At 44.9% G+C, this 27,687-nt stretch overlaps 2 protein-coding genes across 3 annotated transcripts in view; both read right to left on the reverse strand.

Moving 5' to 3' along the window:
• SAMM50 (SAMM50 sorting and assembly machinery component) overlaps window positions 1-10,801 on the reverse strand; it is a 76,657-nt gene extending 65,856 nt beyond the window's left edge. The window contains exon 1 of the mRNA XM_085880826.1: window positions 10,646-10,801. Coding sequence (XP_085736952.1) covers window positions 10,646-10,666 — 21 coding nt within the window. The 5' untranslated portion in view covers window positions 10,667-10,801. The remainder of the gene's footprint in view (window positions 1-10,645) is intronic.
• A 7,256-nt stretch (window positions 10,802-18,057) lies between these two features.
• Window positions 18,058-27,687, reverse strand: part of LOC147025923 (patatin-like phospholipase domain-containing protein 2) — a 29,298-nt gene continuing 19,668 nt past the window's right edge. For both annotated transcript variants that reach the window (XM_085880828.1, XM_085880827.1), the window contains 6 exons: window positions 25,404-25,613; window positions 24,970-25,030; window positions 22,186-22,407; window positions 20,735-20,867; window positions 20,474-20,596; window positions 18,058-20,283 (listed from right to left, as the gene is read on the reverse strand). In XM_085880828.1, the coding sequence (XP_085736954.1) occupies window positions 19,914-20,283; window positions 20,474-20,596; window positions 20,735-20,867; window positions 22,186-22,407; window positions 24,970-25,030; window positions 25,404-25,613 (1,119 nt within the window). In that variant the 3' untranslated portion in view covers window positions 18,058-19,913. The remainder of the gene's footprint in view (window positions 20,284-20,473; window positions 20,597-20,734; window positions 20,868-22,185; window positions 22,408-24,969; window positions 25,031-25,403; window positions 25,614-27,687) is intronic.

A 27,687-nucleotide genomic window follows, 5' to 3' on the forward strand; every position in this document is an offset into this window, starting at 1 on the left:
TGAATTCAATTGAATGTTATATTTTGAACACGAATCAGAAAACGAACCTGTCGCTGAACAGTACAATGGCTCTATATTCATCCCAATCACACATGCGCAGAGAGGAATGAGAATACATATATATATTTTTAAACTCCAACTAGCTGTTCAACAGTCAAACAAAATTGAAAATCATTCCAAACAGGAAAATTACTGTTTTTAAGGAAGTCATAAAGGACAAACAACAAACAAGAACAAGTGTAACATGTTCGATTGGGTGGTGTATAATAGACACTGCATCAACAGTGGTAAACTTTAGTTAATTTTTCATATATATATATATATATATATATATATATATATATATATATATATATATATATATATATATATATATATATATATATATATATATATATATATATATATATATATATATATTACTAAAACTCTCATCTTGTATATACATGTATGTATGTATGTATGTATGTATGTATGTATGTATGTATGTATGTATGTATGTATGTATTGTTACGATTTCGCGCCAGCCGGCGTGCGATCGGCCGCGTACCTCGAATCGCAACCACGTCGCCCACTGGTCGGACAATTCAGTCATGACCCTCCTGGAACTATCGCCAGAAACCAGTCACGGGTGGGGGTTTAACCTCACCACAGCCCAGTCCGCATTCCACCCGCGCGAAATAGCGTCACTCGCCGAATGTCGATAGACCTAAGTACTCGCGCAGGTAACCTACCGAGGGGCCGTACCTTGCCGCAGGTCGGCTTGGGACACGAACTGCTTAAGCGGTCCATTCCGTTCTACAGCGATAACCGAGCGGGTATAATCGCCGACGTCAACGGATCCGATTCTCCTTACCGGGTGTTTAAAACCCAACTAATTATTCCACGATGCAAGATGGCATTTCCAATAGGGGAAAGAAGACGCAAGGAAAGGGATACATTCGAACCAAGCACATTTATGACAAGCACACGTATATACAGCCAAGGCAGTCATGCAATATTCAGGCGAGAAGCAAAAGCAATACAACAGAATATGTGCAAGGATCATGTGCAGTTACTTATACAGTCGTTACTTAACAGGACACGGTGCCACAGCATGCATACAAAAACAAAAGGAAAGACCTCCCCATAGACAGGGAGGTAGACGGGGTCCGTGGACCTTTATGTCCGCAAGCCTTGGCTGACCGAATAGGCCCACAAGACTGATGCAGGTTACCTGCCCCCCCCTCCTCGGTGGTCGGCGAGTCGTGACGTCCTGTCCCCGCGGCAGTTAGCGTGGCCGCGCCTGATTCTGGGCCTCCCGCGTGGCCGGCAAACTCTCTCCGGCGCTCCTCGCCCAGACGCGCAGGTTTGCACCACACAGCCGGCAGAGCTGCGCCTCCAGCCCGCGTCTCCGGTGCGTCGCTCAGACTTTCTACCGTCCCACGCCTCCAACGAACAGGTCGCTCCACAGGACCAAGAGCGCATGAACCACAGGACAAAGAGCCAGGAGAGCGATGAACCACCCAATGGCGAAACCACCAAAGACTTGACAACCACCAAACGAAAGACAAGACCAAAACGAAACCACCAAACGACAACCACCAAACGAAAGACATAAATCATGTTGTTGTGGCGATTGTAGCGTGGTTGGCGTTGTGGCGTAGTTGGTGGTGGTTGTTGTAATGGTGGGTGAGATATGTCGGTTCAAAATAACGATAGAGAAAGAAAAACACTATCTCAAAGGGTCACAGCCTGGTGAACACGAATAATTCCCATTAAACAACAGTGGGGAAATCTAACTGAACACAGACTTATCGATCTAAATGAACTAAGGAACCTTTATGGTGTATTGCGAATTTCCACAGCCGTAACACTACCCCCCACCCCTTTTTACAGACTCGTCCCGAGTCGTCGAATTTTCTTGTGCCATCATGTTTTGTTCTCCCCTCATACGTTTTACCTTCGGATCCCTGAGTGCGACATTCAGGGTAATCATGTCCCAAAAATAAATAACCTACGGGCTGAGTAACTTACTAAACAAACCCACTCATACAGACGACTTAAATAAATTGCCGGCACTACGACACACATGCAGGGAGCAAGCACAACCATGTACAATCTTAACGTTAACTTATAAAATTTTACACTACACCATGGCCCAGGATCTATGGACTCTGCAGAAAAAAGAAGCAAAAGTCAACCACTGCATGCAACAGGGACTGTAGCCAGCTGCTCACACGCAGTTCAAGGCCTCCCACTTCTGAAATGAACGCAGTGAACAAAAGCGGTGCACGGGCCGCCAGTGCAATCCTGTGTTGCGGCTGCCAACAGGGCAGTCCCTGCAGCTTGCTCGATGATCCTGGCGCACATGGTAATGAACGGGGCAAATGCAAAACAGGGCAGCAGGCATGGGGTCATGGCAGAGGCAGGCAGGCAAGGCATGGCAAAACAAGGCCGTTGTAGCAAAACGGGCCGGCAGGTGAAGTGACCGGCACAGGCCTTGCAGCAACAGCCAGCAGATGAAGTTGGCCAGCCTTTGCGTTGAAATGGAGGTTGGTGGAGGGAGTGCGGTGGTGCTGGCCACTCAGAAGGCGGGCTCGGACCTACCCTACGGTCTCCCTCCCAACCTATCGCCTTTGCCTGGTCTGTCCATACCCACTGACTTAATTTGCAAAAACCAATTTAGCCCCAACTTATTTTTTGTTTTATTTTTATTTATATCTCCCTTCTATAAATTTGTCTCCTAACCCCCTTTACAGTCTTTGTTCGGCTAACCTATCTCATCACCTAGCCTACTCCCAACCCCTACGTTCCCTTCCCGGAGGGGAATAAGGGAGAGCTAGCGTCCTGTCTCGAGGCCCAACCAAGACTCAGAATGGCCTCCTCAAATCTCAGCGATCTAACCCAAGGTGGGTCCAGCGGCAAACCGAGAGCGAAGGGATGGATGGTGCGGAGGGGTACACTTTCTGATCTACCCTAACATTTACTAGCCTTAAACTATCCCGGGACTTTCAACAAACATCTTCCACTTAATCTATTGGTTCTACCAACCAAGATTCCCGTCGCCTGTGTTGGTGTCCTCACAAATTTGGGCCTTGCCCTCCAATTTTCTTCCCGTGCCCTTGCAAGGTTTCGTGGCTGGGCCCTGTGGCTCACTTGGCAGGAACTACCCTCTGCTGATTCTCCAACCATGGCACCCCCGGGCCCTTAGGATGTCTCCGAGCCTACCAGCTCCCTATGATCTGGGGAGTGCCCTCCATGGCTAGTCCCCCTCAATGCTCACGTGGCAGGCTGGCGCCACGGGCCCCTTTCCCTGGGTGCCCGTGCCCACGACACTGCCCACGTGGCCATTGGCGCTACGGGCCTCGCTTGATGCGGGCCCACTACGCGATTCCAGCCCCTCTTGGGCCCTTGGCCTTCCGCGGCCGACTAGTCCGGTGCCCGGGGTGCCCACTAAGCGATACTCACTGTTCGCAGCCACGCTCCCAGCCCGTCAACAGGACTCCTGCACCCCTCCAAATGGGTTTCGAGCCTACATTCGCACCAACAGCAAAATGACCCCCATTTTGTCAATTTGGCTAACCCACTATCTGACTTTACTCTGACCCCGGGTCCCTTGGGTGGGAATCACTCCTCCCCCCAATCACTCATCACACCATGCATACCACATTCGCTCCATTCACACAGGCCCGCTGGCCCTCACTCACTCAACCTGTTTCAAATCCATCGCTCACATCACTGCCATTCCTCTGACTGCATCCCCTAACTATCTCGTGCTCCCTCGTCATCCCTTACAATACAGCACATCCTTTTAATCTACGTAGCTAAGCTACGTCCCCTCTACACATTCAAAGTCTGTCCTTGTCTTCCAAATCCAAAAATCCCAGACTCGAAATCTAAACTGAAATCCCTCTAACTAATCCATTCCATGGGCCCCATGAGGACTTGTCCCTGCCCCCATGAGGCCGGTCTAACTAAACTAACCCATCCCCCTAGCTAGTGCCTTCCTGTGCCCTAAGCAGGGGGGGGGTCTCCCACCCCCTGCCTGGGCTCGTGTACTGGAAGCAAGGCTTTTTCCCCCTTCTCTGCACCTCCATGGCGGTGGTTTACAGTATGCCTGTTCGTCCTTACCGGCGTTACCGACGTCCCCTTCAACGGCCGATCCGTGCGGCAATGACGTTACTCCGCCAATTCTGAATAGCGCTCGCTCGCGAGGAATTCCCCACGCGGGACGTGCGCTGTTTGTCCGACATTCGTGCCGCGAGATTCCCACCAATGACGTCACACACGCACTGAGCCTGCAGTTGGCGTGCGCGTAACGTCCCGGAAACCCGCTCCGCGTTCCAAATCCACCTAACACTCGTCGCCATCTTAACCGTCCTCGCGACGGCTTTTTTCGATACCCGGGACGTTCCCGCGCCAGCTTCCCTGTATGAAAACGCGCGCGCGAGCGCCGTTCGCTATCTGCTGAAGAGGCCCCGCACATGACGTCCCGTGAACATGGCGAGGTTCTCAAAATAGCTACGGCCGCTACATGGCCCTTGTCTCGTCTGGACCCGTCTGTCCCTTTCCACGCTTGCCATCTTACTCAAGCATGCCATTAAGGCAGTCAATGGAGGAAGGGATGCAACGAGCAGGTGACATTCAAAAATGGGGACATTTATTTCAACACAGGCATGCAAGCAATGCAATCAATGGGGGGGGAAATGGGGAAAAAGACACGAGCAAAAACCTACAGCCGATGTCTATTATGTAATGTACATGCATTTAATCAGTTTGTTACTTATGGACAAGGCGCCACAGACTTTCATGCAAAACTCAAGAAAGAAAGAAAGAACCGGGCTCATGAACCTTTATAATTTGCTCGGAGCTGGGATGACCGAAGGGGCTCCGAGAGACCGAGCGGGCTACCTGGCCACCCTCTTGAAGTGACTCGCTGGATCCTGGTTCGGCGACCCTCGGTGTCTCTGCCCGCACTCCAACCTCTGAACTCTCCAGCTCCCCACACCAACTGCAACTCCACCACACTAGCGCAGCGCGAACTCGAACGCTCTCTCCAAGCACTCTTCTCCAAGCGCTCTTCCCGACTCCACCACACCAGCGCAGCGCAAACTCGAACGCTCTCTCCAAGCGCTCTTCCCGACTCCACCACACCAGCTCCTCTCGTACTCCAACTCGTTCTGATTAACGGCGAGTGAACGCGGCCCTTTATAGCCCCCGGGGCTTCACTCCTTCACCTTCGACCCTTCACCCCCAGTTGGCTCCGCCCCTTTCGCCGTTTTGATCCGATCTTGCCATCAAACACGGCCGTGTTAGGAATCACCGGTCCCACGCGGACGTGTTGGGAATCACCGTCCTCACGCGGACGTGGTGAAGATGGTGAGGAGATGATGGCGGTTGTGGAAAAGATGGTGTGATGATGGTGGTTGTGGAAAAGATGGTGAGGAGATGATGGCGGTTGTGGAAAAGATGGTGAGGAGATGATGGCGGTTGTGGAAAAGATGGTGAGGAGATGATGGCGGTTGTGGAAAAGATGGTGAGGAGATGATGGCGGTTGTGGAAAAGATGGTGAGGAGATTATGGCGGTTGTGGAGAAGATGGTGAGGAGATGATGGCGGTTGTCGAGAAGATGGTGAGGAGATGATGGCGGTTGTGGAGAAGATGGTGAGGAGATGATGGCGGTTGTGGAGAAGATGGTGAGGAGATGATGGCGGTTGTGGAGAAGATGGTGAGGAGATGATGGCGGTTGTGGAGAAGATGGTGAGGAGATGATGGCGGTTGTGGAGAAGATGGTGAGGAGATGATGGCGGTTGTGGCGAAGATGGTGAGGAGATGATGGCGGTTGTGGAGAAGATGGTGAGGAGATGATGGCGGTTGTGGAGAAGATGGTGAGCAGATGATTGTTTAAAATAAAAGACAGAAAAGAATAACGCTACCTCAAAGGTTCACAGCCCGGCACACGAACAATTCCCGTTATACATCGGTGGGGAAATCTAACCTGGAACACACACTTATCAACATAACTGATCTTTGGGGAACCCGAATGGTGATCTGTGAATTTCCACATCCGTAACAATATTTATATTTGACCTTCACAATCTTTATTTTATTTCACTATATGTGTAAAAGGCAAGTTGCCAGATTGTCTAAATGGGATAAACGTCGTAACTTCAGCATGTACAATGCTGAACGATACATCACTTAAGAGCTCATATACATCACTTGGGTTTGGACAGTGCATGCGGAGGTTTACAAATACTGTTATTCATGCAATTACGAGTTATTTGCAGTTTTGTTGTGCACGTGGTGTGGACACAGTCGTCGGTTCGTACACATACCGGAAGTTAAAAAATAAAAAAATAAAAAGTTTTCTGTCAAAAAGAAGACCCCGACCTATTCAGTCAATTCTGCCAAAATATCATGACCTTTCCATCAATGTACTTCACTGAGAAACCTTATCAGTCTGAACAGTTAGTGACTATTATGCTGTTAAAGAAAAATCATTGCAAACTGGAACGGCGCTCTTTGACGATGCGACATCGCCAGATATGCTTCCAGCCACATTATCACATCATTATACATACTTGTACCAAGTTTGATTTAGCTCCCTTCAGCTGTTCTTAAGTTATCGCAGTAATGAAAACTATCACAGACTCTGACCTTTGACCTCTTGATGCCACCATCTAATCAGTTCATCTTTGCATCATAATACATACACATACCAAGTTGGGTCAAATTCCCATCACTGGTTCACAAGTTAGGGTGGTAACAGAATTTTTACCTACAAGCATGACCTCTGACCTTTTGATCCCATAATCTAATCAGTTCATCTTTACATCATTACACATACTTGTACGAAGTTTGACTTGGATCCCTTCAGCTGGTCTTAAGTTATCACGGTAATCAAAACCTACTGTATGATGGACAGAAGGAAGGAGGAAGGGACAAATAACATGAAAAATCATACCTCCAGCGACTTCGTCGGAGGAGATATAAAAAAAAATTAATAAATAGTACTGCGTGTCCTGAAGCTCATCTTGATCAGGAGCCAGAATCACTCAAACCCCCCGCAGACCACCTCAGACGCTGATATTTTTTTAATGCCGTGAACAAACTTCAGTACATCATGGGTGATGAAGATTGTGGTCAAGTTTCATCGAAATTGTGTGTAGTTTCGGAGAGAGCAATTAACTATTTCAGGGGCTCAACACTCCCGCAGACCTCCCGAGACCCTGATTTAATATATATATATATATATATATATATATATATATATATATATATATATATATATATATATATATATATATATATATATTTAATGCTGTGAACAAACTTCGGTACATCACGGATGATGAAGGTGTGGTCAAGTTTCATCAAAACCGTGTGTAGTTTCAGAGAAGAGAGAGAATGCCTATTTTTGGGGGGGAGGGGTGGGTGTCAAAACCCCCCCCCCCATAAACCCCCTTAATGAGCGCAGATTTAGATGCTTTTGATACACCTTCGTTATGCATCAGATATTAATATTGTGGCAAGTTTCAACAAAATTGTGTGTTTGGTTCAAGCGATAATGACTGAAGTGTGTACGGACTGACTGACTCACTCAAGCAACTCACCTACGGACAATGCTCGAGTGCATAAGCTCACATGACCAAAGTGCAGGTGAGCTAAAAAAAAAAACGAATTCAGTTTCACTTACAAACCAATTTGTTACAAATGGAAACTGAGGCTCCATTACCAATGCTTCCACTGTATTTTCATATGTGAGGCATACAAAAGAACGCTTCGACAATGCCTTGTGCGAGTGGAAGCACGAAGTTTCACAGGTGGTGTATAATCTCAGTATGGCTGCTTCGCTCACGCTCCGGAAGAAATAAAAAAAAAATTGGTCAATTCTGTCAACGTCTAATTACCTTTCCGTTGATTTACTTCATTGAGAAACCTGAGCAGTCTTAATTAGTTACTATTTTGCTGTCAAAGGATATTCATAGCAAACTCCATAAAAACGCCATACTCCATTTGAAATGAACTTTCCCAAAAAACAGAACCTGGGACTCCTCCTTTTGCTTGCACTATCTATTTATGTACAAGTGAGATGTACAGAAGAATGCTCTGACAATGTCAAGTGTGAGTGGAAGCACGAAGTTTCACTGGAGGTGTATTAATCTCAGTGTCACTTGTTTGCACACCTACCAGAAGTCAAAAAACCCCAAAAAACTAGGAAGAGCAATCGGTGATTGCAGACCCTCACCAACACTTGTTTTGTGTGGTGTTTGTTTACTGGTGTATTATATAATTAATAAGAGACATAATTAGAAGTACCACTTTATAACTGATGGCAGTGATGACCACCTACCAAGACGTCCCGCTTTGACTGGACACCTGACCCATGACGTTTTTCATTGTTATTCAATTGAATTTAGAATGTGATTAAAATAAATTCAATTCAAATGAAATGGAAGACAAAATAGGTACAGTCCTGAATCTTACGACAATTTGGCTCCATTTGTTTGTTTGTCTGCACAGAACTAGTGTTTTTCTCCACAACCGCTTGTTGGATCGAGATGAAATTTTCACCAGAGGAGTGACTGCTCTGATGTAAAATGTTTTATTGATAAATTACGATGTCATAGGTCACGTGGTATGGCAGCCATGTTGGAAAAATGAAAAAAAAAAAAACTTTGGACCTCTGTATCTCTGAAACTGCAATAAAAGGAAAAAAGAATTGAAACTTGGCACACAGCAAGTACTCCTCATGGGGAATAAGTGTGATTTTTATGACATCATAGGTGACTGTTATGATGTCATAATTGCGTATGTAGATTGCTACATCTGATCAGTATGAAAACGACAAGTACTCCTCATGGAGAATAAGTGTGATTTTTTTTATGACATCATAGGTGACTTCGTTATGACGTTATAACTGCATATGTAGAATGCTACATCTGATCAGTTTGAAATTTTTTGAGTCATCTAGGGATAAAACGATCCACAGAAAAAAAAAAAATTGATGCTGTCATCGGTTATGTGATTTGGCAACCTTATTGTTTAAAAAAAAAAAAAAAATCTTCCTCTCTGAAATGGCTAAACAGATCGAGGCAAAACTTTACACGTATGAGCGCCTATCCATGAGGAACAAAAAGTTCACAGATATGATGTCATATGTTATGATTTATCCTAAAACCCACACATTCTTCTCCAGAACGGCTGGACAGATCAAGGGAAAACTTCACACAAATATTCCCCAAGCCTTGGGGCCACCAGGGTATTCACGAATAATTGATGACATGTCTGGCAGCCTGGAATAAATGTTGTCTGGATTGAAGAAAAATATTAAATAATGTTTTCTCTGGAACTGCTTAATCAATCGATGTGAAACTTCACAATGACAATCTAGTAGTGATGGGAAATAAGTTTTAAATTTCAGCCTGATCAGACATATGGTCTGGCTGCCAGGATTATTTAATTTTTATCTGGGTTCTTTATGATTTTTTTGAATAATGCTCACTTGGCTGTGCCTGGATTGGTTTGAGCAGTGATCTTAAAGATTGTTTTAGAGGGGGGCAACTTTTGCCGTTAAGACATCAGTGTGAGAGCCGCCACACCGCCTGCAGGACTCCATAGCAGCTGCTATTAGACCCCACCTTCACATACTCTTCTCCGTTGTGGTCAACTGGGCTGCAAGCAGAATTGTTTGAATACTGGAACCATCTCCTCAGTAGTTATGTTACCGTTATGCTTCGCGTTCGAACACTCATTCGAAAGCATTGGCTCAATTCGATAACATTTATGACAGATTATGATGGGGGCGTTTTCCCATTTGTGTATTATTGACCGCATGTTGGGGGCTGCACTTTCGACCACCAGGGGCCGCCGGTGGCCCGTGGGCCGCGCAATGAGGCACAGGAGGGTTGAGGGTCGAGGAAAGAGTAGAAGCTGAAATGTGAATCCTATGAGGTTCCTACTGATGACTTCATCTTTGCTTTTTGCTTGTTCAGGTTCCTTCTAATTACTCCAAAGCAGGACTGCACCGATTTGGTCTTCCATTTGACTCGATTTTAACAATAATAAACGTCATGGGTCAGGGTCAGGCGTCCAATCAAACGTATTTGGTACCCGGTCATCACTGCCAGGGTTATAAAGTGGTAGTTCGAATCAACTGTGCAACACATAGGCACACAAACACCACCCAAAACAAGTCCTGGCGAGGGTCTGCAATCCCTGATGGCTGCTGGTCGCATCATTGCTGGAAGGCCAGCTGTGTCGCTGATGCAGTGCCCCCCCATTGACAGGGGTTAACATTCAAGACCCTAAGATCTCCAGGAGCTCAAGCAGCCACGATCTCTGATGGCTGCTGGTTGCATCATTTCTGGAAGGCCAGCTGTGTCGCTGATGCAGTGCCCCCCATTGACAGGGGTTAACATTCAAGACCCTAAGATCTCCAGGGTTCAAGCAGCCACGTTATCCGTGAAGCCACCAGCAGCAAAAAGTACCAACGACCGTTCCTCGAACCACGAGTTCAACCTCGTACTACGTGCTATCGACGGGAGGATATCCTGATATTTTCGATTCGATTTCATTCAACTCTCTAACCGCCCTCGTGTTTCAGAGAAAAAAAAATCACCTTATTCCATTCACAATACACAAAAAAATATCGTTTTACCTTCGCATGTACATTACCCATGTCTCACAAACTCAAGGACGAGCAGTGGACCGGCGCTCTGATTGGCCAGCAAAGATGACGTAACGAAGTACGCAATAAGAAAGCTTCCGATTGGATGACGACCTGGGCGCTCCGTGCGAAATCTATATATACCACACGAACGTGTTTAAAAGAAATTATTTGCCAAGAGACGGACAAAAGTGTCGCCCATCATTAAATATTTCAGCATTTGCTTCTCATTTTTAGCCGCGACGCGTTGCAAACGCTGACTCGAAGAGAGCTCCGCGTTGTTGTTGCTGTTGTTGTTCTTCTTCTGGTGAAGACAAAACCTTAATGCGCGGCTTCTTCTTCTTCTTCGACTTCTACTTCTAATTCTTCTTCCTCTTCTTCCACTTCTTCTTTTTATTCTACTTCCTATTCTTCTTCTTCTGGCATAACCTTTCTGACGCGGCTCTTGGACACATTTGTCCTTGTTATAACAAATGCTTCAGGTAGAGATTCGTCTTATTCCACGGAATCTTGGACACACTGTCCTGTTCAACGACTACAGTGCAGTGGTGCATCAAACGAACACGAAGGCTGCAGGCCGAGATATGAAACGTGACGAAAATTGATTTTCGGTCCGAATTCGGGGGATTACCTATTTTCGATACATTTTTTTGATCGCTGACATGCCCAAACTTCTGTTCAAACGTTTAACTCTCCATGTGGAGCCTGTCATCCTTCCGAGGTCGACAAAAAACAAGCTCGAATGAGCGAAGATCCTCGTCCTCTTAATGATGACGTCACAAAAACGAATATGACGTATAAATTATCTGTGCTAATGCCCGGCTTGATTCCCGCAAACAGAATTCAAACAGCTTGCCCAGTTTCGGAGATATTTTTTTAGGCGATTTCCAATAGCGGAGATATTTTGACGTCATAACTTATTTTCTCGGAGGAATTTTCAAAATCGGAGATGGTTACTGTCTGCGCAGGGTATTTTTACATATACAGTATTTGTATATCTATCTATAATTCCAGCAGTGTATTGTGTGTGTGTGTGTGTGTGTGTGTGTGTGTGTGTGTGTGTGTGTGTGTGTGTGTGTGTGTGTGTGTGTGTGTGTGTGTGTGTGTGTGTGTGTGTGTGACCGCTGTTTCTCGACAACCACTAGTCCGATCTAATTGAAACTTGCCAGGTATATTGCTGGGGACCTGAGGATGTGCCTTTTCAAGGTTTGATATTAATCGGACGAGTGCTTCCCAAGTTATGGCCATTTATTTACCAACCAATGACAGGACACGTTGCTGCGGTCATTTTTTTTTATCAACCAATGACAGGAAGCGTTGCTGCGGACGCGTAGTCGATGGGGAAGAGAACCTCAGGCGCGTTCGCCATTACGGGTCTCTCCTCTCCTCCCCTCCCCTCCCCTGCCCTCCCCTCCCCTCCCCTCCCCTCCCCTCCCCTCCCCTCCCCTCCCCTCCCCTCCCCTCCCCTCCCCTCCCCTCCCCTCCCCTCCCCTCGTGTATTTCCTTGCGAAAAGGCAAAATACGTTGGCGCTAATTGAATAATTGGCCATTAAAACTAATAATTTATCAAAACGTTCGCAGATCCAGCAGCCTCCGCATTCTTTCCCTGGACGAGGAAACAAAGAAGCGCCGTTTCCTCATCAATGTTGTTTATGAAGAGGTGCTGACGAGATAAAGGTGTGTACAATGTACATGGAGACAATTTTTTTATTGTTTATAAGCGCCGTTTCCTCATCAATGTTGTTTATGAAGAGGTGCTGACGAGATAAAGGTGTGTACAATGTACATGGAGACAATTTTTATTATTATTTATAAGCGCCGTTTCCTCATCAATGTTGTTTATGAAGAGGTGCTGACAAGATAAAGGTGTGTACAATGTACATGGAGACAATTTTTATTATTATTTATAAGCGCCGTTTCCTCATCAATGTTGTTTATGAAGAGGTGCTGACGAGATAAAGGTGTGTACATGGAGACAATTTTACGTAGGGCGTATGGTGGGCTTGCGTTATTCGTGCGGCTGCCGCAGGCTCTTATCAATGAAAAATGAATTTTGCCAACCCCCCAAAAATTACGGTAGCTGCATTATTTCCACGGTCGCCGTAGGGTAGTCCTAAGGCGTCCCTGTGTTCAACGTACGGTGGCCTTGCGGTCTGTGTGACTACCTGCGGGCAACGCAGGGCCGACGCACGGTTCCCCTACGCCCGCCGTGCGTCCTACGTACGGCCTCCGTGGCAGTCTGCGTCGACCATGCGCTTCCGCTAGAGATCGGAGTATCGGTGTTTGCCACCAGTGTTGGGCACAAAAGCGATAATCCGATAACAGATAATTAGCGGTTTACTTTTTGTTATCGGAAGTTAACTTCCATTTATCGTTATCGGATCAGTTAACTTCCGAAAACTCGATTTTTTTTTTTTTTTTTTTTTTAGTCCCATAATGTCCGTTAATTTTTTGTCCGATAACATTTTTATCGTTTCCGGGTCGCATTTCGCCGAACTAATTAATTATCAATGAGGAGAAAAATGTACATGATTATAGATTACTTGTTTTACAAAATAATGCTGAATCAGGTCGCTGCGTGAAGAAAAATAGAAGAAGAGGAGGAGGAGGAGGAGGAGGAGGAGGAGGAGGAGGAAGCCTTGCAATGGCGATTTCCTCAGCCATGCGGCTGCTAGGCTCTGCAGGTACTGGGTTCGGTCAAGGTTGGGAAACCCGAAAAATAAAAACATATGTGACTGCTACATTGTGTGACCGTGGAAATACTGCGGCCGCCCTATAATTGCTAGTGGCCACAGATTTTTTTAGATCCTGACGTCTGCCGAGCCAAATGTGACTGAAGCATTAGTTACCGTGGTGTAGGAGTGCCAATGGTAAATGGCAGCGAATGTCATGGCAAGCAAAGACAGGGAGGTAAACTTGATTTTAATTAACTCTGTGTGTGTAAGTATCACAGCAGTTGTTACTTCAATGAAAGCGATAATTCGTGGAATGATATGAACATTCCGTACGGGCACGCACTACTTCTGGATAGTGATGACTTACTGTATTCTAATAATTTATCGATTTCTTATCCGCATTTATCGATAAACACAATGCCCCAATCCAGTCGTCGTTTACGAGAGCGAAGGAATGGCGTGTGTGGTTGTTTGAAAGTTGTTTTTTTTTTTGCACGTACGGCCACGCACGTATGGGCACGCGAGAGCGAAGGAATGGCCTGTGAGGTTGTTGTTTCTGGCATGCGGTTTGAAAGTTGATTTTTTTTTTGTATGTACGGGCACGCACCTACATCCACGCGAGAGCGAAGGAACGGCCTGTGTGGTTGTTTCTGGCAAGCGGTTTTAAAGTATGTATATATATTTTTTGCACATATGGGCACGTGAAAGCGAGGGAATGGCCTGTGTGGTTGTTGTGTCTGGCACGTGGTTTGAGGTTTTTTTTTGGGGGGGGGGGTTGCATGTACGGCCACGCACCTACGAGCATGCACTAGTATCTACAATTCTAGCAATGTGTGTGTGTGTGTGTGTGTGTGTGTGTGTGTCTGCGACCGCCGTTTCTCGACAACCACTGGTCCGATCTGATTGAAACTTGCCAGGAATATCGCTGGGGACCCGAGGATGTGCCTTATCGTGGTTTGATATTAATCGGACAAGCGGTTCCCAAGTTACGGCCATTTATCTGTGAACTAATGACAGGACACGGTGCTATGACGTCATGAATGACATCACAATGCTCCTTTTTTTCTTTTTTTTTGATTTGATGTCACAATTGACGCTGGGACCTGAGTATGTGCCTTTTCAAAGTTTGATATCATTCTTCTTCATCCTTTTCAGCTGCTTCCCAAGTTATGGCCATTTATGATAAGGTTGGTCTGATATAATTGAAACAATTCCCCAATGCGTTTTTTTTTTTTTTTTTTGCACGTACTGCCACGCACGTACGGCCACGCACGTACAGGCACGCACTAGTATGTCAAATTTTAGGAAGTTTCGATTCAAACTGTAGGCTGTGAAACAAAAAAGTCTACAAGAAGAAGATGAAGAACAACAATGTGAATAAGACTTAGAGATCCTCCATGAGGATCTAAAACAAAAAAAAAAGGAGAGTATCAGCAGCACAGCCCCCGCTTCCAGAAAATGATGCAACCAACAACCACAAGTTGCATACGAAACAACTGTGTCAAAGTGCATAAAGCACTTCAAGGACAATTTTCTTGTCAACATAAACCGATTATTGTTGCATGGGCACCGATTGGAAGTCAGTGTTCTCTACTCGTACTTCCACTACCCGACAACGGCCAAACTTCTGAACTGGCAGTGTATGCTAAATCTTATCCTGTTATCTGATTACCTCCACCACCAAAGGTGGACCCAGATGATGTTTACACCCCCCAATTTCTCTGTGAGCAGAACATCTCAAAATGTTGTGGAAGGATTTGGCCGATTTGGTGGACAGGTTGGATTTCGATGAAGATCCAATTCTTGATCTGATAATTAACCTCCACCATCGAAGATGGACGGAGGTTACTGTTTTCACCCGTGTTTGTGAACAGTATTACGGAAAAACTCCTCGACGGATTTCGACGAAACTTGGTGGGGGGATTAGGTATGGTCCAAGGATCATGCCATTAGATTTTGGACTTGGTCCAAAGTCTAATATGGTCGGTATGGCGGCCATTTTGAAAAAATATTTGAATTCATTTTTGCATTTCTACATGTTTTAAGTGATTTCCAAGCAAAAATAAATAAATTTGTTCGAGAAAAAAAAAAAAATTGCAACTTTTTTTCAAAAAAAATTCTTTTATTTGAAACAAATTTGATTTTTTTTTTTTTGCATTTCTACATGTTTTAAGTGATTTCCAACCCCCCCCCCCCAAAAAAAAATTGTTGGAGAAAAAAAACAACAAATTTTGCAACTTTTTTTTTTCCAAAAAATTTCGATTTTTTTTTTTTTTTTTTTTTTTGCATTTCTACATGCACGTCAATCTCGTTTAGTTTATTCAATCGTGGTTCAGTAGAGTCTGATCCGTTTTGACCAACAATGAATAGGATATCAGGTTCACTTAAGTGACCCAGCAGTATTGGCGGCGGAGGTTTTGCACTCTCCCGAGTGCTCCCCCTCTGGTTTTTTTAAGTGATTCTTCACCAATGAGAGGTTTCGGCCAAAAATGATACATAGCATGATATTTCAAAAAGTTGTGGACGAGTTATGGCAAACCAAAGTGAGGAGGAGGAGGATTTTGGGACCATACTCTTTGCAGAACGTTGTTGCTGCTTCAATAATCTCCTTGGCTATTGGGCACAATCCTGGACGGGTCGCCACTCCGACACAGTATACCAGCCTGCTGGTACTCATTTTGCTGACCTCGGAAGGATGACAGGCAGAGTTAACCCCACCTGGTATTAATTGAACAGCTGAGCGAGATTTGAACTCAGGACCCAAGGATCCAAAGCCCGCCACCCTAACCATTAAGCCAACACCAGGCATAAACTAAGTGGACGAGTTGATTGGAGGACAAGAACCAGCAGATTCGATTTTGGTTCAGGTCCGGATGCAGATCTGGTCAATCAATGGGATTCAAAACGTAAACCGTTGAGCCTTGCAGAGGTATGCGCTCTAGTTACTACAGTGTTGTTAACAATGTAGATATACTGAGCTCGGATTGGAACTGAACGATAAATGGTCTGAACTTGCAACCTATTGATGCTGTTTTTCCTCTCTCTCTCTCTCTCTCTCTCTCTCTCTGTCTCTGTCTCTGTCTCTGTCTCTGTCTCTGTCTCTGTCTCTGTCTCTGTCTCTGTCTCTGTCTCTGTCTCTGTCTCTGTCTCTGTCTCTCTCGTAGAGCCTGTGGCTGCTGGTTGCATCATTGGTTGGGACGCAGCTATGCCGCTGATGCAGTGTCCTCCTTACCAGTACACTTAGTGTGGCAGATAATAGCAATTTTTGAGAGGAATCGTGCAAATGATGATACAAGCATCAAATTTGGCACATTTGTTCTCCAGGGGATTCTCATCAAATCTGCCTGATTGGCCATTTGAAAATCCAAATTTTGAAAAAAAAAAAAATAAAACTTCAAAAAAGTCAAGATCACGAATCAATGTTGGATGCTGGCTGAGATTGGTGAATGTTTCAGAAACATCATCAAAGACGTTCCAAGTCTGCCATGCAATTTTCTTCCCTTTACCGTGGAAGGCAGACATGACGTCACATCCAGTGAACGCATGGAAGTATGGGATCCCTCTCGCTTTCTCAGGCCCTATTGCAGAAACGACCTCATGGACTGGAATCCATCGCGCCTTGGCTCCTTGGCCAAAGGCAATCCACATGTTCTCAAGACCTAGTTCCTGCAAGGATGGCAGTACAGATATCGCTATAACGAGTACGTCCGTGTCATTTTCCTTAATGATAATGGACTTGCTACCATCCGTCGTTGCATCCTTGTCGTGTACAAATATTCGAGTGTCAGCTTCTTCATGACAACATGGAGACACAGCATCCAGTGACTTCCTTGTGTTGCTAATGGCATCTTCTCCTTTTGTGACAATGACTGCTTGTCGTCTGTGCTTCACACATCTTTTCCGCAAGGAAGTGAAATAACTCAGTCTTGTTGCTGTCATCTCGAAGAAAGCTTCTCCAGTTTCTTGGGGTCTTACTGGTTCCTGTCACTCTTCTTCTGATTCCATGCCCCCTTTTCGACCTTGCCTCGGACTTCAGACTTGACTTCTTGTACACATCAAACACTACGTCCACCCTCTCGTACCTGGCAACATAGGATTCCACCTTTGGGATGATGTCTTCTTTAGCATAGTCATCAAATATCTTTGAAGTGCGTGGAGGTAGGGCATTGATAAGTGCTGAGCCATCAATGATGACTGCATCTCCCTTTGGTTCTCTGTCTGGGATGTTCACTTGCGCTTCAAGAATTTCAGCCAGCTGTGACTTCAAATTTTTTTGTTTTTTTTTCAAAATTTGGATTTTCAGATGGCCAATCGGGCAGATTTGATCAGAAATGCCAAATTTGATGCTTGTATCATAATTTGCACGATTTTCCTACTATCTACTACACTAACTAGTACTCATTTTGCTGACCTCGGAAGGATGACAGGCTGAGTCGACCTCCTGGTGTATTAATTCAGCGGCCCAACGAGGCTTGCTTGAACTCAGGACCTTAGGATCCCAAGCCGCCACCCTAACCACGAAGCCAACACCAGGCTGTTTTCCACTATAGCTGCACTTTAGAGTGTATCAACTTTAACCCTCAAGTCAACCTTACTATGAAATCAATCATACATGTGCAACTAAAGAAACTCAGCAAAATCACACTAAAAGTAAATGGCTTTTCTTCTTCTCCAAGAGCAGCACTCGAGTTTATTTTGATTACATCACATCAAGAAAATCATAAATGATAACAGATTGCGTTTTAACTTTATTTCAAGGTTTATAAACAAGTCAAATATCATTTCTACACATCAATTAATACTGTATATATATATATATATATATATATATATATTTACAAGTTTTATTGCCCATTTGCAGTCTTGTTATACAAACAAAGTTATAAACTTACAAAAGATAGAACACGTGGTAAAAGCATAAAATAAATGCTGCAGTGCACAATCTTAAATAATTAAATTAGCTTTAACAGAACAAGGAACAAACGGAGATGCAAACAATTAAGTGAAGGTCTAACATATCGTTTTATAGTTGAAAGTTTAATTCTTTTGCAATAACAACAAAAAGAAGTTTCAATCTAAAGCAGAATAGGTACTTCGCCTGTTGGAAGGATTCAAAATCCCGTGAAGATCAGGTATGCCATTCAATTACCCCTGTAACACATCCATGGCAAAAAAAGTCTCACACATCTGTCCGTCCATTTGAAGAGAACATCTGCACGTGTGCAATGATTTGGAACATGCAACGTCTGCTGTGCAGACGTGAAGGTGGCAACAAAGTGCGGACCCTAAACGGCATTTTATTGACCGAATGGGTCAAAGTCCAACTTATGTACAATGACACAAGTAAAAGGTAAGTCAGAAAACCTTAATGTTTAACCTATCAAGCTAATGTTCCAGCAAAACATGTACACTTCAAAAGACAAATCGCATGGAAAACAAACCGAATAACTACTATGTAGCACGTGTACACAGTGCAATACTTGGTAGCACATTAAATAAAGCAAATGACATTCGTTTGGCACATTGCATACGAGCTTCGTTCCTCTACTCCATCCTCTGAAGAAACTAACTACCCGCATCATTCCAAAGGTCCGGCGCAAATAGACAACGCGTCCAAATGGGACACGGGATGAGACGGCGGCGTCCGGAGCCGCACTTCGTGTGGCCACAAAGAGAGCCGGACCCTTGCTATTTTCTGAATTTGTGTCGCTCGAGAAGCCAACCGAAGGCTAGTCCGTGTACTGGGGGTTCACAAGTCTGTAGCGCAAGACGAACGGGCCAAGAGAATGCCTGGATTCTGCGCTTTTATTCTCTTTTTGAAAATCCCTGTTAATCTTGTGCAATAAAAGGCAAAAACCAATGATAAAAAAATAGCGACCCCTTTTTAAAATGCTGGGCGATAAACGACTTTATAAAGTGCCACGGTGAGGCAACCAAACATTAAAATATACTTTTGGTGCGTAAAGTACATATATATATATATATATATATATATATATATATATATATATATATATATATATATGTATACAATTGATTCAATATCAAACAAATGGAGATCAAACTACAATAGACAAATTGTATCATTGCACCGTGAGCGGTGTCATTTGGGCGGCCACGAGAGTTAACCCAAAACACCGGATCTTGTAATGGCCCAGATTAAAGAGGTCCGTTTTGTGTTTCGATAAGCGATTACATTCACTTCGCTAATTAAAGCCCCTGTTTCTTGAACGAAAGTGCGTTCATCTATCTTGCAGAGGGAGTTTGTGTGAAAGGACAATTTACCCGCTTTTTGGGCGATGCCTAAACATGTAGGCAATGACAGCAGCTTACAGACATACACCTGCTTATATTGCAACAAAGGAAAACTCAAAAAGAACCGGAATTTAGGCTTGATGTTTCAGAAACAAAATGTTTATCATTACCAAATTTAAAAAATACTGCAGTCAAATATAAATAACTCTGTAGGATGCTGTTACAGAGGGGCAGAGAGGGAGGGTGGCCGCAAGAGGGGGAGAGAGTGGTTGAGACAGAGGCAGACACATCCATTCTCAAAATCCTCCAGTTCCTCAGGTGGTGCAGCTCTAGTCATCCTCCAAAAAAAACCTTGGCATACAGCCGTTGTCAATATGATGCAAGTCGGTACCGAGAGCCAGTGGCCCACTGGGATTCTCATCGCGAGCAGAGCACGTCAGCGAAAATTTACGGCCCTGAAAAGGTCCTGCAGCTCCGGGTGGCTGAAATAAACCCGCTTGGATGTTCATCTCAAATCCAAATTTCGTGCTTTCCTCGACCCACTTCTCAAAGGAGGGATCAGAAACGCTGGAGCAGGTGAGCTTCGAGTCAGAAACGCCCAAAGGGAGGGCGTGGTGGTCCGCGGCAGACGTATCACACGATTGTGCGACAGAGGTGGGCATGGTGAGGCATTTCCGCAGCTCCAGGTTACAACTAACCCTGTGTATGTGGGTAAGGGATAATGGGAAAGAAGGAAATTTATAGGAACTCACTTTATTACTGATAATAATCAATGGAGAAAATTGCATTTATCGCTTACGTTAATGGCAATCAGATTAAGCCAAGCAGCCCAGGAAGGTTATTTAATCCTTAACAACCAGCTCATTCCCCAAAATTTCAAGACACAGACCTCGCAGAAAGCCGATGGCCAATCCGTCCGATGGCTCGTAGATAGACATGTCGAAGAACCCTATGCGTTTGCTCTCCCATCCATCGGAAGTCTTCAGGAACATCGGGTAGCCATTCAAGAAGCCTGTTAAAACGTAGGAATAACATGTGGACAAGGAATAGCATTAATAATGAGAAGAATAAGAAAAAAAAACAAAAAAAACAACACAAAAGGGATGTTACATTATTGTTTGAGCACATCGATTAAACAAGCTGGTCTCACCGGAATGTGAATGAAATGGCGGACTCAATTGGCAGGATGTACGGGGACATGAGGAGAGAGGCCACGCGTACAGGCAGAGTGTTAGACACGTAGCTCAAGAGGTCATTACGTTCTTTGCTTGCCTCTGTCAAGGCTGTGCACATGGACACAGAAGAGTTACGAGGTGTAATGAATTGTGAACAAACGTTGGAACGAGAATAAAATTATTCTTAAAATCAAAACAATCTCTGGTTGTTGTTGTTCTTCTTTCGGCTGCTCCCGTTAGGGGTCGCCACAGCGGATCATCCGTTATGATCCGCATACTGATTTGGCATAGGTTTTACGCTGGATGCCCTTCCTGACGCAACCCTGGTCGCCTCTTACGACACAGGGATAAGGATTGGGTTTCGCCATGATTCCGGGCTGCCCTACACCCTCTCAGCGCACGGCCCAGCGCAGAGCCCCCATCCTCAAGCGATCCTCCAACCCAAGCCTCCGAGTCGCCGGATTACAGGGGCACGCCACTACGCCCAGTTCAAAACAATCTCTGGTCTTGCATCATAAAGGACATTATTTACTTAACAATCGGACAATGATTAAATACGATTATATCAAGATTGGGGGGGGGGTGGTATATTCATAAACTGTCACCCCCATCCCCTCTTCCCAGCGTTTAACGCTGGTATGCATACTTCCCTTTGAGCTGGACAGCCTGGTTTGAATCTCGAACCAACTATAAACTGTCACTCTGGTGCTTTGCAAACAGGATGAGGTATCAATCGGTGTAAAATCTGTCCGAAGGACGTCAAGTCAGAGGGTCCGTCTGCCAGCACCGGTCAATGGTTGATGTTAAAGATCCCACGGTGTATTCCACAATGATTAGGTGAGTAATCACCAACACCGTGGTCAAATTGCAAATTGCTGCCACCTTCATTCCAAACGAAGGCCTGGCCAGCCGATTCGTGAAAGATTTGGGACAAAAGTGTTCCCTGGTTGACCCCAAATTAAATAGGTAGTCATCGACAGTGTTTTAAGCCTCACAAAAGGTATGGATGAAATACATGTCAATTTTGGAGACAATGGACAAATCAACAGTGGAGGCGATTTCAATCTGTTAGCTCAGCATCATGAACTATGTGCTCTGATGAGAACAAAACAACAGTGCAATCCATAAATAAGTGAATAACAACATTTTACGCTTGAAGAACTGCTTCGACCGAGGGAGCTAATACGTTTCATTTTGTGTGTAAAGCAACAATTGCAGCGGAGTGCTGCTGAAAAATTACGATGATTTCCCGAAAATAGAACGAACGAGGCATCACAGGAAGAAGAAGAGGGTTTAAACGTGAGAATAACACCTACATCTTTCACAATGGGGATTATCCTTGACCTCTGCACGTGCACCGAAGACCACCCTACCCCCCTCCCCCTCCCCCACCTCATTGATAGACACACCAAATCAATTTGATCACCTCTGTGCAGCTGAGGTGGAAGCGTTTCCAGATTGACGCTCTCAAGGTCTCTGGTGGCAGGTCTCCGAACAAGGAGCATGTTCGAAGTTTGGTGCATTCTGCCCACCAGCATTCGTGCCTCCTCAATCTCATGTTGGTCCACATCCATCTCAATCACCTCCTCCTCCTCATCAACAGCAGCAGAGTGCGGTCCAAGGGATGGACGTGAGTGAAACAGCAGATCTGGAAACAAGAACATGACAGAAAACCATTTGCAAGTGCCAAGTGAGGGGGAATAAATAGAAATAAAACATTTGAACTTCTGTATCCATGCAAACACACAAAATCCATGGAAAATAAGAAGGGAACAAAATAGATAAAGAGAAGGAAATCTTGATCAAGCAGCTTTATAATTGACGAAAACGTGGAAGAAACAAAACAGGATGAAATGTGATCACGTCTGGCCCATGTTTCATCGACCCGACCCTCCCTTCCACACAATTATTCCCAATTACAAACTACATTCATTACAAACACCCGTCGAAGCAAAAGAAGGTGAAGCCCGGAACGTCAGCACCTTGTCGTCTTTCACGGCTGATAAAGCAACCATTTTTCTCTCTGGTTTTTTTTATGATGTCGTGCTGCCTACGTAGACCGCTATTCCTGTGCGAGAATTCGCAGTTACATACATTTACAACATCCTGATTTCTGTGTGAAATCCAACTGTGAATTGGTCCTCAAAAATCATTGCACTTCTGTCATGCACCCGATATCTCCAAAGCACAGTGGTCTTTTCATGGAAAGGAAAATTTTCATTAGTTAGGAAAGTTATTTGCAAAAATGAAAGGGAAACCTCATCACCCTCATGAAAAGTCATGAGGTATGCCAAAATACGTAAAAAAAAACAAACTAGAAGAGCACTCGGTAGAGCGCATACCTCCGCCACGCAATTCCTGATCCACGAGAACATATCGGACCCAATACATTTTTGAGATATCGTGCTATATATCGTTTTTGGCCCTATCTCTCAACGGTGAAGAATCGCTTTATTAATTAAAAAATTCTCGTATTCGGATCTCAATTCGAATCTTCACCAAAATTGAATCACTTCTTCCTTGTCACACACACACACACACACACACACACACACACACACACACGTCCACCAAGTTTCGTCCGAATCCGTCCACAACTTTTTGAGATATCGTGCGATATATATATATTATGTCTTTCAATCCTGACAAATCTCACACTTTTACTATGTCTCTCCAAAAGGACCATTTTGAACCCCCCCCCTGCCCCATCTACTTTCTCAACAATCCCCTGGAAGAAGTCCTTTCTTTCAAGCTTCTGGGTCTCACTATCTGCCACGATCTTTCCTGGGAAATCCACATTTCCAACCTGGCCTGGCCAGTCGCCAACTGGGAATCCTCCGTCATGCAAAGTCCTTCCGCGGACCACCTGAGCACCTGACCACTTACAAAGCTTTGTTCCGCAGCCTGATGGAGTACTGCTCTCCCATCCTGAGCTGGTGCTCCTGCCTCTCACTTTTCTTGGCTTCACACTGTGGAAACCAAGGCATTTCGGATCGTTGGTATCTCCCGCAATGAGGCCGAGTCTTTTGGTCTCTCACCGCAGGTAGGTCGGTGGTCTTTCTGTCTTCTACCGTCTCCTCTCCGGTCTCGCCCTCCCTGCTCTCTCTACGATTTGTCCCCACCATATTTCCTCAGGGTGCTCAAGGTCCGCCAACAACCCCTTCTGGTAAAACTACCAAAATCACAAATTCCTGCTCACCTTCACTCTTTCATTCCTCTTTTTCCCACCTTTGGAATAAACTCCCTCAACCTGTTCATTCCCATTATTCCCTCCAGGCTTTCAAAACAGCTCTTCACCACCACCTCTTATCGTCCCACATCCAAATCCTCGATCTTTTCTACCCCCATTAATCCACCCCAAACCCACCTCCTTCAAATTCCTTGCCTTCCTTCCTGAAAGTCCCTGTAGTGTCCATCTTGTATTCCCCGTGTTCCCCACCACATATCTCCTAATGTCTCTGTTCCCCACTGTTTTGTCCTTCCCACGCCCCTCTTGTCTCATGCCCCCCCCCCTTGCTGTGCATTGTGTGTTCGCTCTCATACGAGCCCCGACAAGGAATTTAAAAAAAATGCTTTTCGTCCTATCTCTCAATGGTGAAGGATCACTTTAAAAAATTCTAGTAGTCGGATCCAGATCCAGATCTTCACCAAAATCAAATCAGTTCATCCTTGTCACACACCCACCCTGTCGACAAAATTTAATCCGGATCAGTCCACAACTTTTTGAGAAATTCTGCACACAAACACACAACGAAACACACAGAAAGGGGTGAAAACATAACCTCCTTCACCTTCGGTGGCGGAGGTAATAATGCATAAATGTGGAGGAGCAAACATTCCTAGGGTGTGCTGGAGTGGACTCCGAACCGAGTGGGGAAGCCCCACCACAGACCGTCCCATTCAGTTATCCTATTTGGCGTTCCCATCAGGGGACTTTGCTCACGCCACTGGGATTGCAGGTTCAAATCCCATCTCCTGTGTCACTTTGTTTATTGTCGACCAACATTGAAATTCAAGAAAAATCAAGTACACCGTTGTCTCTCAATTTCCTTGTCCAACAACAGATTTACATACAAGCTCCTCTGTGAGCCCCAGGTCACTATTTAAAATTAAATAATAAACAAACCTCCAGCAAGATTTTCCGCAAAGCATGAAGCATCCACGTGTGCATGAAACGTGCTTAACGGGCAAGTGAAACGGGGGCACTCACTGTTGGCCTTCAAGAACCTCAACGCATCCCTGTAACCTTCCTTACACATCTCGATCAGCACCTGGGAAACAAAGAAATTTAAACAACACTGCATGAATGCAAAGTAAACAAAACCAACATCAAAGAACACAAAGGTGGAACTGAATGTCATTTTGCACCAACACATGCAATTTCCAAATGGACAACGGGCACGCAGAATAAACTATAATTCAGACAATCGCTTAAAGTCATGACAATAACTTTGGTGAGGGGCGAGCAACGACAGTCGCTTTGACCTTAACGCCATGCACACTGCGGTTGCTCCCAAAATCCACCCCACCCCTCGGTTTCCTCTTATAAATCCTGATCACGAGTCCATTATCAACCAACCCATGTGACTGACTGATTGAAAATGGACTCACGATCTATATTTGTACGGCGTCCTCGATTCGTACCTTGGGCTCCGGTGGGAAAAGCGCTCGAGAGAGGCGGTACAGGTTTCCCGTGTTGAACTGAATGCTTGTGTTGGTAAACCGCAGCTCATGGAAGTTGGAAGAGTTGTCTCGGGGACAGATATCGCTCTCGCCGGAGAACGGAGACACCGTGATGGTAGTCTTAAGGTTGTAGCTGGGAAGGTTGTCAGAGATCCCGCCGTCAACATAGCGCTGGTGGAAATAGCGGCAGTCAAGAAGGTTTTCAACCACAGGTATCAGGCATGGCACGACGTTAAATCGACACCCTTTCAAGTTGCCTCTATAGCCATCAAAAATTAACCTTAACCCTAACCTGCAGAATAACACTCACCCTAAATACCTATGAAACATCTTCACTAGGCATTGAAGCACTTTGCTAGAGTCCAGACTGTGCTTTGTATTGCATTTTACCTGCACTGTTAATCCCGTGAGAATGCTGTGACCATCACAGGTGCGTTCAACATGAACTTATAACAAAGATAAAAACACGTTGGCAGTGTGATTTGCAAAAGTTTCTTTTCTTGAATCTTTTATCGAACAAGTGTGTGAGGCTTTTTGGCCGAAGAGAGCAAAAGCAGGTTTCACGAGAACGGCACTCGGTAGAGCGCATCCCTCCACCAGGCTGAACATGTCACGCGTCGTATCCCACCGATAAGCTGGATCTGCATCCGGACCTGAACCAAAATCTAATCTGCTTGTTCTTGTCACCTGATCAACTCATCCGCCAAGTTTTGTCGTAACTCGTGCGCAACTTTTGAGATATCGTGCTGTACATCATTTTTATCCCGATCCCTCCTCAATGGTGAAGAATCACTAAAAAAAAAAAAAAAAAAACACACACACAAAGGATTCCAGAATCCGGATGTTCACCAAAATCTAATCAATTCATCCTTGTCAAACTGGCTGCCCATGTGTGATGTTCGACTGTGGCAGAAATTTGTTCAGGATGCCTGCAATAACAGCTGGCTTAATGTCCATATGCAGGACGACACACACAGACTCGTGCGAAACGCCTGGACAACAGTATAGAGCCGGGCCAGGATTCGAACCCAGGCGAGACAGCTTAGCAGCAAGTGCGCAACACATCTAAGCCATCCTGCCGGCGCAGAGCGATCCGTCTCAAGGCACTTCACAAGAAAACGAACAAGGTGAAGCAATGATGCAGTGATAAAAGGTAACCAGCGAGCAAGTTTGCTTCAGCTCGTTCTGTTGATTTTTGCCCAAACAAGCCAAGGCTGATGAATCACTATGAAGGGAAACACACAGGCAAGTTGTAGGAGTTATTTTTAAAAATAGATTTTCCCGTTCCAACATTCAAAGTTCAGGGTACAGCTTCAAATAACATGGCCATATAACCATAGCAGTCATATAATCCCAAAGTGCAGAACACTCAATCGCTTTTGTAAAAAGTAATAAAATAAAATAAAAATCACTAGCACAATCATCTACCGAGGATGCCCCCCACGAAGACTCATGTTATTGCAATATTATTTTTTTGTTTCTGTTATAAAACAATTAATTTAAGATTCACCCAAAATGAAAAACAGTATTACTTAATTAGAACAAAGGAGGGCATTATAAAGAAGACAGGACTTGGCCTCAAGGTCCACAGGCTGTGACCTCTGTGACATCGACCCAGGCACAGAGTGCACACGCGTTTGGGACATACCCCCCAATCAGTGTATTCATTTGTAAACAGCGACCTCACGTAAAAAAAAACAAAAAAAACACAGCAATTAAACATCCACCTTTGCTCCGTAACAACCAACGATAAGGTGTTACATGCTCGAACAAAGCAGCCTCGGCACAGCTGCCTATGACAAACATCCCGTGATGCCCCTGGAACTTGTCATCCATAACTAGCCAAGTTTAACGAGCTGCGCACAACGCTCTGCTTGGTTTCAACCAAAGTACTTGTCAGAGGCGGGCACGCAAGGTTATGGCCGTAAGAACGATGGTGAGCAACCCTTTACTTGTAAAACGCAATCAGGTGAACGCAAGATCGAATGGCAGTTTGCTAATCTTTGACCTACCAGTGTTGCGTGCCAGTAGCTGGGAAAACATGTGTACGGCAAAAAAACCAATGACAACATGAAGGGAGAATGTCACCCGCTCAAGACTATTTATACAGAGCTCGATACAATGATCTATTTGAAGATGAATCCATTGTGGAAAGTACAACGCTTCATGCATAAGGTGTTGATGACATTATCAAGTTAGTATTATTATTCCCATTATTGTCTGACAGGATTGTGCAGAGGTCATG

The sequence above is a fragment of the Eptatretus burgeri genome, chromosome 5 (genome assembly GCF_056783735.1).
Source record: "Eptatretus burgeri isolate ZD-2024b chromosome 5, Ebu_testis_v1, whole genome shotgun sequence".
NCBI lineage: Eukaryota > Metazoa > Chordata > Myxini > Myxiniformes > Myxinidae > Eptatretus > Eptatretus burgeri.